General features: G+C 61.9%; 3 protein-coding genes across 4 annotated transcripts; all 3 read left to right on the top strand.

Annotated features, from left to right (window-relative positions):
- Positions 1 to 298: 298 nt before the first annotated feature.
- LOC136372080 (heat shock protein beta-11-like) lies at positions 299 to 1,198 on the top strand. Its single transcript, XM_066336542.1, has one exon. The coding sequence runs from the start codon at positions 444 to 446 to the stop codon at positions 1,044 to 1,046; it is 603 nt and encodes a 200-aa protein (XP_066192639.1). The 5' UTR covers positions 299 to 443; the 3' UTR covers positions 1,047 to 1,198.
- Positions 1,199 to 2,035: 837 nt separating this feature from the next.
- KAT2A (lysine acetyltransferase 2A) lies at positions 2,036 to 8,691 on the top strand. Its single transcript, XM_066336538.1, has 18 exons — positions 2,036 to 2,332; positions 2,896 to 3,019; positions 3,098 to 3,243; positions 3,620 to 3,709; positions 3,831 to 4,012; positions 4,273 to 4,464; positions 4,547 to 4,653; positions 4,786 to 4,893; positions 4,980 to 5,116; positions 5,250 to 5,458; positions 5,529 to 5,655; positions 5,897 to 6,007; positions 6,097 to 6,240; positions 6,501 to 6,615; positions 6,708 to 6,744; positions 6,878 to 6,941; positions 7,149 to 7,233; positions 7,460 to 8,691. Exons 1-18 carry the CDS (start codon positions 2,105 to 2,107, stop codon positions 7,651 to 7,653), a joined length of 2,400 nt encoding a protein of 799 aa, XP_066192635.1. The 5' UTR covers positions 2,036 to 2,104; the 3' UTR covers positions 7,654 to 8,691.
- Positions 8,692 to 8,739: 48 nt separating this feature from the next.
- On the top strand, positions 8,740 to 13,198 carry DHX58 (DExH-box helicase 58). Of its 2 annotated transcripts, XM_066336536.1 has the most exons (12): positions 8,740 to 9,134; positions 9,212 to 9,413; positions 9,512 to 9,702; positions 9,912 to 10,028; positions 10,250 to 10,376; positions 10,456 to 10,638; positions 10,722 to 10,978; positions 11,107 to 11,256; positions 11,487 to 11,648; positions 11,905 to 12,095; positions 12,287 to 12,383; positions 12,636 to 13,198. In XM_066336536.1, exons 1-12 carry the CDS (start codon positions 8,967 to 8,969, stop codon positions 12,813 to 12,815), a joined length of 2,025 nt encoding a protein of 674 aa, XP_066192633.1. In that variant the 5' UTR covers positions 8,740 to 8,966; the 3' UTR covers positions 12,816 to 13,198. The 2 variants fall into 2 exon arrangements, with proteins under 2 accessions (XP_066192633.1, XP_066192632.1); XM_066336535.1 differs by having other exon boundaries at positions 8,800 to 9,413.
- The last annotated feature ends 313 nt before the right edge of the window (positions 13,199 to 13,511 follow it).

Below are 13,511 nucleotides of genomic sequence, written 5' to 3'. Positions count from 1 at the left end.
ACATGGGACATGTACTTTAGGGGTGGGACTTAGTCCCTGTATTGGCAGAAGTGATGAGCTCCTGGCACAATGGAACCTGGCTTCATCGAGCCCCCGGGGCCAGGGAAGGACTCTGTAGCCCCCCAGCTATGGCCCCATGGGCCCTGCTGCATCACGATGGCTCTGCAGAAACCTGAGCTCCCAGCAGTGACTGCGGCTCCCTATTTGTGGCATGTGACTTGTCCCCAGAAACAGGCGCTGCTATTTTGGCTGGTGGATAATCAGCCTCTCAAAAATAGGCGATGGCTCCAGGAGAGTGCGTGGGGAGAGAGCATTCTGGAAGGGACACACCCCTGGGCAGGGGAGAATAAAATCCGCTGCTCTCCTGCCCCAACCCAGTACCGCTCCAGCCACTGCACCGAGCAGATCTGCAGCACAACCAGGAGCACTCGTTGGGAGCAAAGATGCTTTGCCGCCTGCACTTTATGCCGTCCAGCTCGCTGTTCCCGTGGCTGGGACCTGTCCGCACTCTCTGGCCACATCCAGGCACCCTCTTCGCCGAGCTGGAGCGGGAGATGCGGCTGGAGATGGAGAGGGCTCGGGAGTTCATGAGCAGCGTCGAGCAGTACCTGACCACTGGGAGCAGCCCCGGGCGGCTCGGCATCACCGCAGACCGTGCATCGAGCACCAGCGCAGCCCTGACCCAGGGCTCCGGGGACGGCTTCTCCGTCTGCCAGGACGTGAAGGACTTTGCGCCCGAGCAGCTGTCGGTGAAGGTGGTGGGCAGGAAGGTGGTGCTGGTGGGGCAGAAGGAGACGCAGAGCACAGACGAGAAGGGCTCCTTCTCCTACAAGTACGAGGTGCTGAAGCGGGAGTGGGACGTGCCCGAGGAGGTGGACGCCGAAGCGCTGAGCTGCTCCCTGTCCAAGGATGGGCAGCTCCGCATCGAGGCGCCCAAGCTGGCGCTGCCGGCTGCTCCCGAGAGGAACGTGCCCATCCAGATGGGGCCGGCGGTGGCACAGCCAGCTGCCAACACTGAGGAGGGAGCTGAGCGGGCCAAGGCATGAAGAGGAGCAACGGGGACCAGGCTGAGCCTGGCTACGGGGGCAGCTGCTGGCCGCAGAGCGGGACCGCGCTGCGACTGCGCGATGGCCCGGAGGGTGGTGTCTGCCCAAAACGTGCGGCTTTTTTGATATCTAATAAATATTCCTAACTTTTATTTGTGTTGTTTTGGTTATTTCTGGTCTCGCCCAGCCCTGTGTTTTGCAATGTTACTGCCTGTGCCCACGCAGAGCGATGGCAGGGTGGGGAACGAGGCTGTGCTGGCACCGGGGCATGTCCCTGGCACCTCTCCCCAGCTCTGCGCTGGCAGAAGATGTTGGGCGAGGGGCTCCAGACCATGTGCAACACTGAGAATCCCCGGGAGGTCCTGAGCATCCCCCTGGGTAGCCTTCGGACAATTGACTCCCAGCTTTGGGATGGTGCTGGAACACTCCCGTGCGGTGCCCGCATCCCCGGTGCCGTGCCCCCGTGGCCAGTGCTGGCACCTTCCAGGCGCTGCCCGCAGCTCCGGGCACCAACCAGGCGCTAAGCCGCGCCCCGCAGGGTGACAGTGGGCGCGGCCTCTCCTCAATGGCCGTGCGGGCGGAGCCGGTTCGTTGGTACCGGACAGGAGGCGCGGCCACGCTCCGTGCCGGGTGCTGGCCGCACTCGGTGCCGGCTGTGGGAAGGCGGAGGGCGGGTCACAACACCGCATTTGGAGAAAAGGGCGTGACCATGCTCCATATTTGCGGGAGTCCGCGGAGCGCACCGCGAGCCGCCGGACCGGGAGCGGTACCGGTTACCGGAGGGGTGGGAGGGCTCCTCCGGGCACCCACGGTTCGGCATCGCCCCGTGAGGGGCTGTCACGGTGGGTCGTCATGAGCACACCTCGATTCTCCCTGGACGGTTCACGCCGCCCGCAGTCTCGAGTAGGAGCTGCGCTCCCGTTCGAGACTGCGGGCGGCGCGAACCGGCCCCGGGAGCAGCGGCCCCTCCTCCCCGCCGCCGCGGACTACGACTCCCGGCGTTCCCGGCGGTCCCGGCGCGCAGGCGCAGTGAGCGCGGGGCGCACGCCGGGCCCGGCATGGCGGAGCCGGAGGCCGCGCAGCCCGGGCGGCCCCCGCCGGGCCCGGGAACGGGAACCACGGGGGCAGCGGGGGCGAGCGGGGTCACGGCTGGAGGAGCGGCATCCAGCGACCCGGCACGGCCCGGGCTGAGCCAGCAGCAGCGGGCGAGCCAGCGCAAGGCGCAGGTGCGGGGGTTCCCCCGCGGGAAGAAGCTGGAGAAGCTGGGGGTCTTCTCGGCTTGCAAGGTGGGGGACAGCGGGAGCGGGAGGGCAGGAGGTGGGTTCAAGGCTGTGCATGAATGGGAGGTGCAAGGACGGGCAGGGGTGGGGGCTGCAGGAGGAGGTGCAGGGGATGCAGGAGATGCAGGAGTGTGGGTTCAGTGCTATGCATGGGTGAGGGATGAAGGACGAGGGTGCTGACCTGAGTGGGGGATGCAGGGGAGAGTTGCAAGGACGGTTTTGGATGTAGGAGGGGAATTTAGGGGATGCAGGAGGGTGAGTGCAAGGATACATGGACAAAGGATGCAGGGTTGGGTACTAAGATGTACATGGGATGCAGGTAGGGGGTGCAGGAAGAGAGTGCTGAGTTATCCAGGGAAAGTGCAGAGATGTCACTGGGCAGGGGCTGCAGAGTCCTGGGGGTGCACGAGGGAGTGTTGGGATGGTGGGTGATGCAGGGTGAGGACTGAGAAAAGCTGGGCTGGGTGAAAAGGGGTAGGTTGGAGCCAGGGAAATCCTTTGGCCACAGAAGGCTGTAGCCTCAGTGCTTGGCAGCCACTGCAACGAGCCCTCCTGTCCCCTCCTCCCAGGCCAATGATGCCTGCAAGTGCAATGGTTGGAAGAACCCCAACCCCCCCACAGCCCCTCGAATGGACCTGCAGCAGCCCGTGACCAACCTGAGCGAGCCGTGCCGGAGCTGTGGCCATGCACTGGGTAACTCCTGGGGGACCTCCTGGGCACAGTGAGTGGTGCTGATCCCTGGGTCTCACTGTGGCTTTCTCCCCGGCACAGCGGACCACGTGTCCCACCTGGAGAACGTCTCAGAGGAAGAGATCAACCGACTGCTGGGCATGGTGGTGGATGTGGAGAACCTCTTCATGTCAGTGCACAAGGAGGAGGACACAGACACCAAGCAGGTGTATTTCTACCTGTTCAAGGTGCGTCTGGGGCTGTGCATGTCTCACTGCCTCACTCATGGGGGGATTTGTGCAGAGTCTCTGGTCAGTTTGGGGGAGCAGGGGCTGCTGTCCCACTGTTTGTGCTCCTTTGGAGCTGGCACTGAAACTGGGGCTGTGAACCATCCCACAACCCAGAGACCTGGAAGGCTGACTCTTTTCCAGAGTGACTGCTGTCCTGGCCTTGAATTCTCTAGAGGGACAGTTTCTAGGGGATGAATGGGGGTGCTCCAAGGACTGGTGCCCTCCTGGCTGTAGAAATTGGAGCAGCCCCTAGGCAGCATTCCGCTACCTCCACCCTTCCTGGAGAATCCAGTTCCTAGGATTCTTTTGACCGTGTCTGATGGTGTCTTTGTAGTTGCTGCGGAAGTGCATCCTGCAGATGAGCCAGCCTGTGGTCGAGGGGTCCCTGGGGAGCCCCCCCTTTGAGAAACCAAACATTGAGCAGGTGAGGCTGCTGTCAGGCTCACGCACTGCCCTGATGACTTGTCCTGTGCTCTTCTCTTGCACGGACACCTCACTCTCTGAGAGGTCCCCAGCACCCTCCCACTGTCCCGTGCTCTCCCCAGGGAGTCCTGAATTTTGTGCAGTACAAGTTCAGCCATTTGCCGCCCAAGGAGCGCCAGACCATGTATGAGCTCTCCAAGATGTTCCTGCTGTGCCTCAACTACTGGAAGCTGGAGACACCGTCCCAGTTCCGTCAGCGCTCCCAGAATGATGATGTGGCCACCTACAAGGTCAACTACACCAGGTGAGGGCAGGGGACCACTGAGCCAGCCACCCTGGAGTCTAACTCCTGGGAGTCTCCTCAGCTCTCCCACACTGTCAGTCCACTAGGAGAGCAGGACACTGGGGCCAGTGCTTCTAAATGTCAGCTGTGCCCTTCATCCATCTGCTCTTCTTGCCCCTGCTCCCAGCAGCATTGTCCCAGGAGGGATATGGTTTCTCTGGGGTCTTTGGGTTCCAGGCTGGGTTCCAGCCCTGTCACCAGAACCCCTTCCCATCCCACAGGTGGCTGTGCTACTGCCATGTGCCACAGAGCTGTGACAGCCTGCCCCGCTATGAGACCACGCACGTCTTTGGCCGCAGCCTCCTCAAGTCCATCTTCACGGTGACGCGCCGGCAGCTGCTGGAGAAGTTCCGGGTGGAGAAGGACAAGCTGGTGCCGGAGAAACGGACACTGATCCTCACCCACTTCCCCAAGTAGGTGCCAAATGTAGTGCTCGAGCACTGAGGGGACTCCTCCTTTGGGACACTTGCATGCTGATGTTCCACTCCCTTCCAGGTTCCTCTCCATGCTGGAGGAGGAGATCTATGGTGAGAACTCTCCAATCTGGGAGGCTGATTTCACAGTGCCAGCTGCAGAGGGTGCCCAGCTGGTGTCTCGCCCAGGTATTTCAGGAAGCAGCTCCTCCTGTTTGGGGGCTGCAGGATAAAGGATCAAGGTGTGGCTGAGCAGTGGCTGGGCTGCCATGGTGTGGTGAGGCATATTCCAGTGCTCATGGGCACCACGGTCTGTTACAGCTGCAGTCAGCACCGTTGCCGTGCCCACCACTCCTCTCTTCAGCAAGAAGCTCAGCAGCAGCAGCTCAGCTGCCAGCCTGGACACCAGCACCCCAGAGCCCCTGCCAGGTAAGGTCACACGAGCCCATGCCACAAAGCTGGAACTCTCCGTGGTCCCTCCCAGCACTGGATGTGCTGCTCTGCTCCCATCCCAGGAGAGAAGCGGAAGCTACCTGAGAGCCTGACACTGGAGGATGCCAAGCGGATCCGTGTCATGGGAGACATCCCCATGGAGCTGGTGAACGAGGTCATGCTGACCATCACGGACCCCGCTGCCATGCTGGGCCCCGAGGTATGGGCTGCTGATACTGGGATGACTCTGGTCCTCTCCAAGGCCCGCAGAGCTGCGTCCCCAGTGTGCCAGGGAGGAGTGGGGCTCCCCCAGCAGAGGGTGTGCAGGGCCAGTGACCCCCCCATGCCCCCAGACCAGCCTGCTGTCGGCCAACGCGGCGCGGGATGAGACGGCGCGGCTGGAGGAGCGCCGCGGCATCATCGAGTTCCACGTTATCGGCAACTCGCTCTCGCAGAAATCCAACAAGAAGATCTTGATGTGGCTGGTGGGGCTGCAGAATGTCTTCTCGCACCAGCTGCCCCGCATGCCCAAGGAGTACATCACTCGCCTCGTCTTTGACCCGTGCGTGGCTGGGGGGTGCGAGGGGGCCGGTGTGGGGGGCTCCCCTCACCCTCGGCCGTGCTGCCTGCAGGAAGCACAAGACCCTGGCACTGATCAAGGATGGACGAGTGATTGGGGGCATCTGCTTCCGCATGTTCCCTACCCAAGGCTTCACGGAGATTGTCTTCTGCGCTGTCACCTCCAATGAGCAAGTGAAGGTGAGGGCAGGGAGAAGGGAGATGGGCACACATGTGTGCTTCCCAAAGCTTGGCATGAGCAGGATGGTCTCTCTGGTGTAGGGCTGCCCCTTGGGTAGCCAGACCGCTCAGCACTGGCCAGCCCTAAGCAGTGGTAGTTGCTCCATGACATCTTTCAGCTGCCGTTTCTGTGGGTGGGAGGGGTTGTTTATCTCAACTGAGGCTGCCTGGGGGTCCCTGTCTCACTTGGTGCTTCCTCAAGGGCTATGGGACGCATCTCATGAACCACCTGAAGGAGTACCACATCAAGCACAACATCCTCTACTTCCTCACCTATGCAGACGAGTACGCCATTGGATACTTCAAAAAGCAGGTGGGCTCCTTTCCCTGGGAGCTGCCCCCGGCTCTGCTGCACACCTGCCCCCTCCAACCTGCCCCCTCCCACCTGCCCCTCTCTCCTAGGGATTTTCCAAGGACATCAAGGTCCCTAAGAGCCGCTACCTGGGATACATCAAGGACTACGAGGGAGCAACCCTGATGGAGTGTGAGCTGAATCCCCGCATCCCCTACACTGAGCTTTCACACATCATCAAGAAACAGAAAGAGGTACGGCCCAGGGGTGGGCAGGAGGGTAGGTGAGCACTGCCAGCCTCCCCCTTAAGGCAGGGGAGAGGTGTGGGGCTGTGCTGGCCCTGAGAGCAGACTTGCAGGGCAGCGAGGGGGCACTGGTGGGGTTGACACTGGCCGGGGTTGTTTCTGGCCCTGCACAGTGGGTTTGTGGGGTCCCACATCACGTTGTGGCTTCATGGGGGGGTGAGTGGGGTGTCTCCACTCATGTGCTCTGTTCCAACCCCCATTCCCTGCAGATCATCAAGAAGCTGATCGAGAGGAAACAGGCGCAGATCCGCAAAGTCTACCCAGGCCTGACCTGCTTCAAGGAGGGTGTGAGGCAGATCCCCATCGAGAGCGTCCCTGGCATCCGTGAGTCCTGGCAGGGGGTCTGGCAGGAGGGCTCTGTCCTCCCTCCCCATGGCTGCAGTGCAGACGTGGTGACACTGACACTTGTCTTCCAGGAGAAACAGGATGGAAACCGCTGGGGAAGGAGAAGGGGTGAGTGCTGCATGGAGATGGGGTAGGCCTGCAGCAGCAGGGCTAGGGGCTCAGCTCAGGCTGTGCCTTGGTCTTGGCATTTTCCTGGCCCTGGAATGGAGAAAGGCTGATGGGGACTGGCTTTGTTGTGCAGGAAGGAGCTGAAGGACCCGGACCAGCTCTACAACATGCTGAAGAACCTCCTGGCCCAGATCAAGGTGTGGGCAGAAAAACGACCCTCCCTTTGGGGTGCCTGTCCACCTGACAGCCCTCAGAGCTGCCTCCCTTGGGGTGGGCTGTCCAGGGGATTGCCCTTGGGGACTGCTGGTGTGACCCAGGTGTGGGGGGAGCAGGACCCCTGAGTGCTGGAGTGAGCAAGCAAGAAATGTGTGTTTATTCTCCAACTGCCCTCCACTTCTCCCCAGACCCACCCCAGTGCGTGGCCCTTCATGGAGCCGGTGAAGAAATCAGAGGCACCAGACTACTATGAAATCATCCGCTTCCCCATCGGTAGGTTGCTGTGTCCAGCCACCCAGGACAGGATTGCAGAAGAGGGGGCTGAGGACCCCACATTAATTGTAGAGTCTGTGCTGGGGACTCATTTTTGGGGTGGCGGGAGCCTTGGGATAGTCCAGATTGAGAGAAAAAGGAGTTGGGACCCATGGTTAGTGTCCAGCTCCTGTGCCTGGGGCGTGCAGAGGCCTGGGGAGGACTCCTGACCCTTCCCCACCCACAGACCTGAAGACCATGACAGAGCGCCTGAAGAATCGCTACTATGTCACCAAGAAGCTCTTCATCGCGGACCTGCAGCGCATCATCACCAACTGCCGCGAGTACAACCCGCCCGACAGCGACTACTGCAAGTGTGCCAACACCCTCGAGAAGTTCTTCTACTTCAAGCTCAAGGAAGGGGGGCTCATCGACAAGTAGTAGGGGCTGGCCTAGACCTGCTGTGGCCACCGGCCCTCCCATGGGAGGGACAGGGCTCCTGTGGGATCCAGCCCCACTCTCTCTGTTGGTAGGAGCTGCTGGAGGCATTGGTGCTGCTGAGCAGCCTGGGGAGCTGGGCTTTCCTTCTTGGGGAGCTGCAGGGGCTGGTGCTTTTATCCCTGAGGTGCTCTGGCTGTCTCCCCTAGGGAATGGGGGTGAGGCTGGAGCTGCTTCATCAGGATCTGCTCGGGGCAGGGACAGCACTGAGCTCCTGCCTCTGCCCGGGGAGGGGGAGCCCCCTGACCCTTGTGCATCCCCCTTACCTGGGATCGTGCCTTCTGCCCTGACTCCCTGTGACAGGGCAGGGGCACACAAGTGCTTTGGTTTCTGCTCCGTCCACACGCAGGCAGCCCCTGCCCCTCACACTGAATGTACGGCGGGGTCAGCCCTGCGCTGCCCGCAGCGGTGCTGCTCCTGGGCCGGGGTCCTGCTGGGCAGGGGGCTCTGCTCTGCACACCCAGCTCCTGCTGCCTCTGTCAGCTCTTCCCTCCCACCGGGCAGGTCTGCCTTCCCTGCCTGTCCCTCCTGCCGGCTGGGGGGCTGCCAGCCCCAGTCCTGCCCCTCTCAGTGCCAGGGAGGGTGGCTGCCCGGTGCTGTGCTGGCCTCTGCTCCTTGCTCTGCACTGGCTGGCAGCCACCTCTGCTCGTCTCTCCCCCTTGCTCCCCTCTCCTTGTGCCCCCCACCCCTTTCTCTGCCCCCCCACTCTCCCATTCCACTTGACTGGTGTTTTCGTTGGTTTGTTTTGTTTTGTTTTTTAAATAAATGTCCTTGTGCAGGCCCAGCTCCATCCTTGGGGCTTACCCCAGCGTGGCAGGTGCGGGGACAGCCAGGGATGTTCTGGAGGGTGTTGGGGAGGGGAACAGGAACAGCTCGGGATGGTGGAGTGTGAAGATCCCCGTGGATGGGCTGGGGTGCACTGGGCAGAATTGGGGTGCAGGGGTTGGTTGGGGTGCACGGTGCTGTTCTGGGGTCCCGGACAGACCGGGGCGCAGGGGGTGAATTCTATGGGAGCTCCGCTCGGTTTTGGTTTCGATTCCCGTTGGCAGCCGGGGCTCCCGGCGGATCCCCGGGCCGGGCGGCTCGGCTCTGTTCGGCTCGGTTCAGTCTGTCGCAGCGCGGCCGGCGCGGTCCCCCCTTGCCGGGCCCTGCCCCGTGTCCCCGCAGCCGGGACGGGACCGGGCGGATGCGCCGCCTCCAGTTTCGTTTCTGGCCGCTCTCGGCTGCGGCGGCTGCGGGACGCGGAGCGGCGGGGGATGGAGCTGCGGGGGTACCAGCGGGAGGCGGCGGCTCCGGCCCTGCGCGGCCGCAACTGCATCGTTTGGCTGCCCACGGGCGCCGGGAAGACACGCGTGGCCGTCCACGTCTGCCGGCGGCACCTGGAGAGCCGGCGGGGCGGCAAAGTGGCCGTGCTTGTCAACAAGGTGCTGCCCTGCCCCAGGACCGCGGGAGCCACGGGTGGTGGTCCTGGCCGGTGCTGAGTGTGGTCCTGCGGGCACAGGTGCACCTGGTGGACCAGCACGCTGAGAAGGAGTTCCACGCGCTGCAGGACGCCTTTAAAGTGACGTCCATCAGTGGGGACACCAGCCACAAAACCTTCTTCGCCGACCTGGTGAAGAGGAGCGACGTTGTCATCTGCACAGCCCAGATTCTGCAGAACGCCCTGGTCAGCACGGAGGAGGACATGCGCGTGGAGCTGACAGGTGGGCACCAGGTTACATATACTGCTGGCCCCAGGGCCGTGGCTGAGCCCCCAGCTGAACAACCATCTCACCCTGCCCCCCTCCCTGGCCCGGAGCAGATTTCTCGCTGCTGGTGATAGACGAGTGCCACCACACACACAAGGACGCCGTCTACAACAAGATCATGCTGAGATACCTTCAGTGCAAGCTCAGTGGGCAGCGGGACCTGCCACAGGTCCTGGGGCTGACGGCATCCCCTGGCACTGGGGGGGCAACATCCTTTGAGGGGGCCGTAGAACACATCCTACAGGTGCGTGCTGTACCCCGTGTCCTGTTTCTGCACGGCTTGCCCTGGGCTTCAGCAGGGTGTTCTTGGGATGGGGGTTGATGCCCAGGTGTGTGGGTGCTGGGCAGCCCAGAGGAGTCATCCCTAAGCTCACCAGTTTGCCAGTGAGCACCACGTGCTGCATTGTCCTGAGCAGCTGGGCTCAGGGAGAAAGAAGGGTCTTTCCCTCTCAGATCTGTGCCAACCTGGACTCTGAGAAGATCACATCGGTGCAGGATGAGGCACAGCACCTGCAGAGCCATGTCCCCCAGCCGAAGAAGCAGTATGACCTGTGCCAGGAGAGAGTGCAGGTGAGGGACAGCTGCTCAGAGCTGTGGGGTGCTCACTGAGTGGAAGATGAGACCCCCAAGCCCTGCGGGGTGAGGGGCTGTGTCCCCTCATCCACTTTGCTCAGGCCAGTGGGAAAAATCAGTTGACCCAGAGCTTTGGTGCCGGAGGATCCTGCAACTGTCTGGGTCCCACCATACAAGCAGCCACAGTTCCTGGGTCCTGAGCCCCTCCCTGCTCCCAGGACCCCTTTGGTGAGCAGCTGAAGAAGATCATGATGCAGATCCACAAGTTCATGCAGAAGCCAGCTCTCTCACAGGACTTGGGCACGCAGATTTACGAGCAGCGCATTGTGGAGCTGGAGAAGAGAGGTGAGGGTGGGGCAGTGTGGGTGTGGCAGGGCTGAGCCGCGGGGACAGGCTGTGACTGCGGTGTCCCCTGCCCCACCAGCTGCGGAGATGTTTTGTCGCAAGACACGGGTGTGTGCCCTGCACCTGCGCAAGTACAACGACGCTTTGCTGATCAACGACAGCGTGCGGATGGTCGACGCCTTCCAGTGCCTCCAGCAGTTCTACAGCGCTGAGAGGGATAAGAAGGACTCCACCGAACAGTTCCTCACTGCCACATTTGAGGGTAACAGAGGGGCCTGGAGGGGGGTGATGCTGGCTGCATTTTGGGTGCAGGGAGTGTCCCTGACACCCCACTCACCTGTGCAGAGAACAGACTGAGCCTGCAGGCACTTGCCGGGGACCACCGCTATGAGAACCCCAGGCTGAGCAAGCTGGAGAGGCTCCTGCGTGAGCACTTTCAGCCCCTGGGCACTTCTCGTGGCATCATCTTTACCAGCACAAGGCAGAGTGCCTACAGCCTGCTCAGCTGGCTGCAGACCACGGCCACACTCAGCGGGCAACACATCAGGGCCGCTGTCCTCACTGGTGCTGGCTACAGCAACCAGACCAGGCACATGACACAGGTGAGTGGAGGGTGGGCAGGACCTGGACCGACCCCACAATACACATTTTGGGGGTGCTGCAGGTGCTGCCCAGGCCTCAGAGCCCTACACAGCTGCTGAAGCATCACCCCCCCCCCTTGTCTACCCAGAATGAGCAGCAGGATGTGATCAAGCAGTTCCGTGAGGGAGCCCTCAACCTGCTCTTCTCCACCAGTGTGGCCGAGGAGGGCCTGGACATCCCCGAGTGCAACATCGTGGTCCGCTATGGGCTGATGACCAATGAGATTGCCATGATGCAGGTGCTGTCCAGGCTCCCTCTGGCCCTAGCAGGATCCCCCCAAAGCTGTGGGGGTGGGACATGGGGCATTCCCTGCAGGCAGCTCCTTGGGGATGAGCCCAGCCTCTGGCAGAACATCTCCTTGGCGAGGTGCAGGGGAGGGTGGGGATGGCTCTGTTCTTGCAGGGGAGCACAGAAGGGCGGGCTGTGTCCCTGTTCTACTGACTGCAACATTTGGACCTTGCCCTGCAGGCCCGGGGCCGTGCCCGTGCTGAGAACAGCGTCTACTCTGTCCTTGCCAAAGCCAACAGCAGAGAGGTGACCCGAGAGCTGCTCAATGAGGACCTGGTGAAGCTCATGAAGAGGGCGATTGAGGCAGTGCAAGCCATGCCTGAGCAGGAGTACTGCCAGAAGGTGAGTACTGGGTGCTGCCATGGGCACTGGCAGGGCCAGGCAGCTCTTACCCCCCTCTGCACCCTGCATTTGGCTGCCTGCTCTGTCTCGGAGAAGCACAGGCTCCTGGGATGGGGTTGGGTGAGGGGCATGGGACAGCATGTGCCTGTCCTGCCCTGCCCGTCCTGCCCTGTGGCGATGCATCCCTCGGTAGCCATGGCTCTTGCTGTGTTTGCCATCTGTCCTGTGCTGAGCCCTGTCCCCGCTGTCCCCACAGATCCAGGAGCTGCAGCGGGTGGCCGTGGCCAGCTGGCTGATGAAGGAGGCCAGGATCAGCGAGAGGCAGCAGCTGCACGCCCCGGACGCTGTCAGCCTGTACTGTGTCAACTGCCACACGGCCGTGTGCCGCGGCAGCGACATCCGCACGGTGGAGGGCATGCACCACGTCAACATCGACCCCAAATTTGGGTAGGAGTCTCACATGGGCAGGGCTGAGCACGAGTTGGGCAAGGGTAGCACCAGCCTGTTAACAGCTCTCTCTCAGGGATCTTGGTACAGGGAGATTGCAGGAACTTTGTTTGACTACGGGAGCACTTGTGCTGTCCTGTTTGTGTCCCCTGGACTGTCATCCTTACTGTCTGGTGGCCTCTTCCTTCCAGGTCGTATTACAGAGTTTCCTCTGGGAAAATGCATTTCCAGCGGGCTTTCAAGGACTGGGAGCCTGGCTGCCGTATCTCCTGCAAAGCCTGCAGCCAGGTGAGCACCACAACTCCCCTGTGTCTGCAGCCCAGGCAGAGCTGGGGGGACAGGAAAGGCTCTGCCTTGTGCCCCAGTTCACGGCTGCACATGCCTGTGTCATGTGTGTGCTGCAGGACATGGACACATGCTGTCTCCAAAGCAGAGACATTCCTTGGGAGCAAAGAACTGCCCCATCCCTGTGTGTGTGGCCCTGCAGCCTGGGGACACTGTGTGTGCATTTGGGTAACTGTCCCCTCCCTGCTCACACAGGACTGGGGCATGGAGATGCTGTACCGGCAGGTGAAGCTGCCTATCCTCTGCATCAAAAACTTTGTGGTGGAGACACCAGCAGAGAAGAGGAGGTACAAGAAGTGGAGCGCTGTGACATTCCCCATCAAAGCGTTTGACTACCTGGAGTACTGCTCTGACACCTGCGGCCTGTCCCTCTAGCACAGGGATGAACAGAGGACTATTCACAGGACACTTTCAGGGTGCTACATGAAAGGGGAGGCTTCCTCGACCCTGGGACAGAGGGCCACAGCTCACTCCTCTCCTCCTTGCTGGTCTGAGCCCAGCAGTACTGCCCCAGCTGGAGCCCTTGGCTGCTGAAGGAGCTTTGCTGCATCCACGTGTGCATGTGACATAGAAAGGATGAAATGCTGGATTAGAAAACCACCCAAACTCTTCCTTGCTCCCTGTGCTGCTGCCTTCTCCTCCACAACCCTGCCTGGAGAACCATCTGTTTCTATGGGTCTGGGACACAGCCCAGTGCTTCTCCACTCTGATTTATGAATTTGATGGGTCTCCATTAAAAACACACATGCTAGACTGAAGGGGCAGGCTGGCTACGTCACTTGTGGCTGGGCACAGGAGGCAGAGAGGGGGGACATTGCCCCAGAGCCAGAACCCACTGAACCCTGTGCCAGCAGGGTCTCCAGGGGACAGGGGAGTCTTTGGGGTTGCCCCGGGCCGGCTTTGGGCCGAGCGGTTCGGTACCGAGAAGCGCAGCCCCGGACCGCGAGTCCGCCCGTGCTGCGCCACCGAGGGCCGCTAGAGGGAGCCCCGGGCCGGGCTGGGGGATGGCCGGGGAACCGGGAACAGTCCGGGGAACCGGGGGATGGCCGGGGAACCGGGGGATGGCCGGGG

The sequence above is a fragment of the Sylvia atricapilla genome, chromosome 27, assembly GCF_009819655.1.
Source record: "Sylvia atricapilla isolate bSylAtr1 chromosome 27, bSylAtr1.pri, whole genome shotgun sequence".
In the NCBI taxonomy this organism is placed as follows: Eukaryota; Metazoa; Chordata; class Aves; order Passeriformes; family Sylviidae; genus Sylvia; species Sylvia atricapilla.
Note: the sequence above shows the minus strand (reverse complement) of the source record. Positions and strands in the feature narration are given on the sequence as shown.

Bases quoted from the DNA above. Each gene is read 5' to 3' on its own strand.
- KAT2A (XM_066336538.1), top strand. From the start codon at position 2,105: ATGGCGGAGCCGGAGGCCGCGCAGCCCGGGCGGCCCCCGCCGGGCCCG. The intron at 3,244-3,619 runs GTGCGTCTGGGG...GTGTCTTTGTAG, and splicing joins TGTATTTCTACCTGTTCAAG to TTGCTGCGGAAGTGCATCCT. The intron at 5,117-5,249 runs GTATGGGCTGCT...CCATGCCCCCAG, and splicing joins CTGCCATGCTGGGCCCCGAG to ACCAGCCTGCTGTCGGCCAA.
- LOC136372080 (XM_066336542.1), top strand. From the start codon at position 444: ATGCTTTGCCGCCTGCACTTTATGCCGTCCAGCTCGCTGTTCCCGTGG.
- DHX58 (XM_066336535.1), top strand. From the start codon at position 8,897: ATGCGCCGCCTCCAGTTTCGTTTCTGGCCGCTCTCGGCTGCGGCGGCT. The intron at 10,029-10,249 runs GTGAGGGACAGC...CCCTGCTCCCAG, and splicing joins TGTGCCAGGAGAGAGTGCAG to GACCCCTTTGGTGAGCAGCT. The intron at 10,979-11,106 runs GTGAGTGGAGGG...TTGTCTACCCAG, and splicing joins AGACCAGGCACATGACACAG to AATGAGCAGCAGGATGTGAT.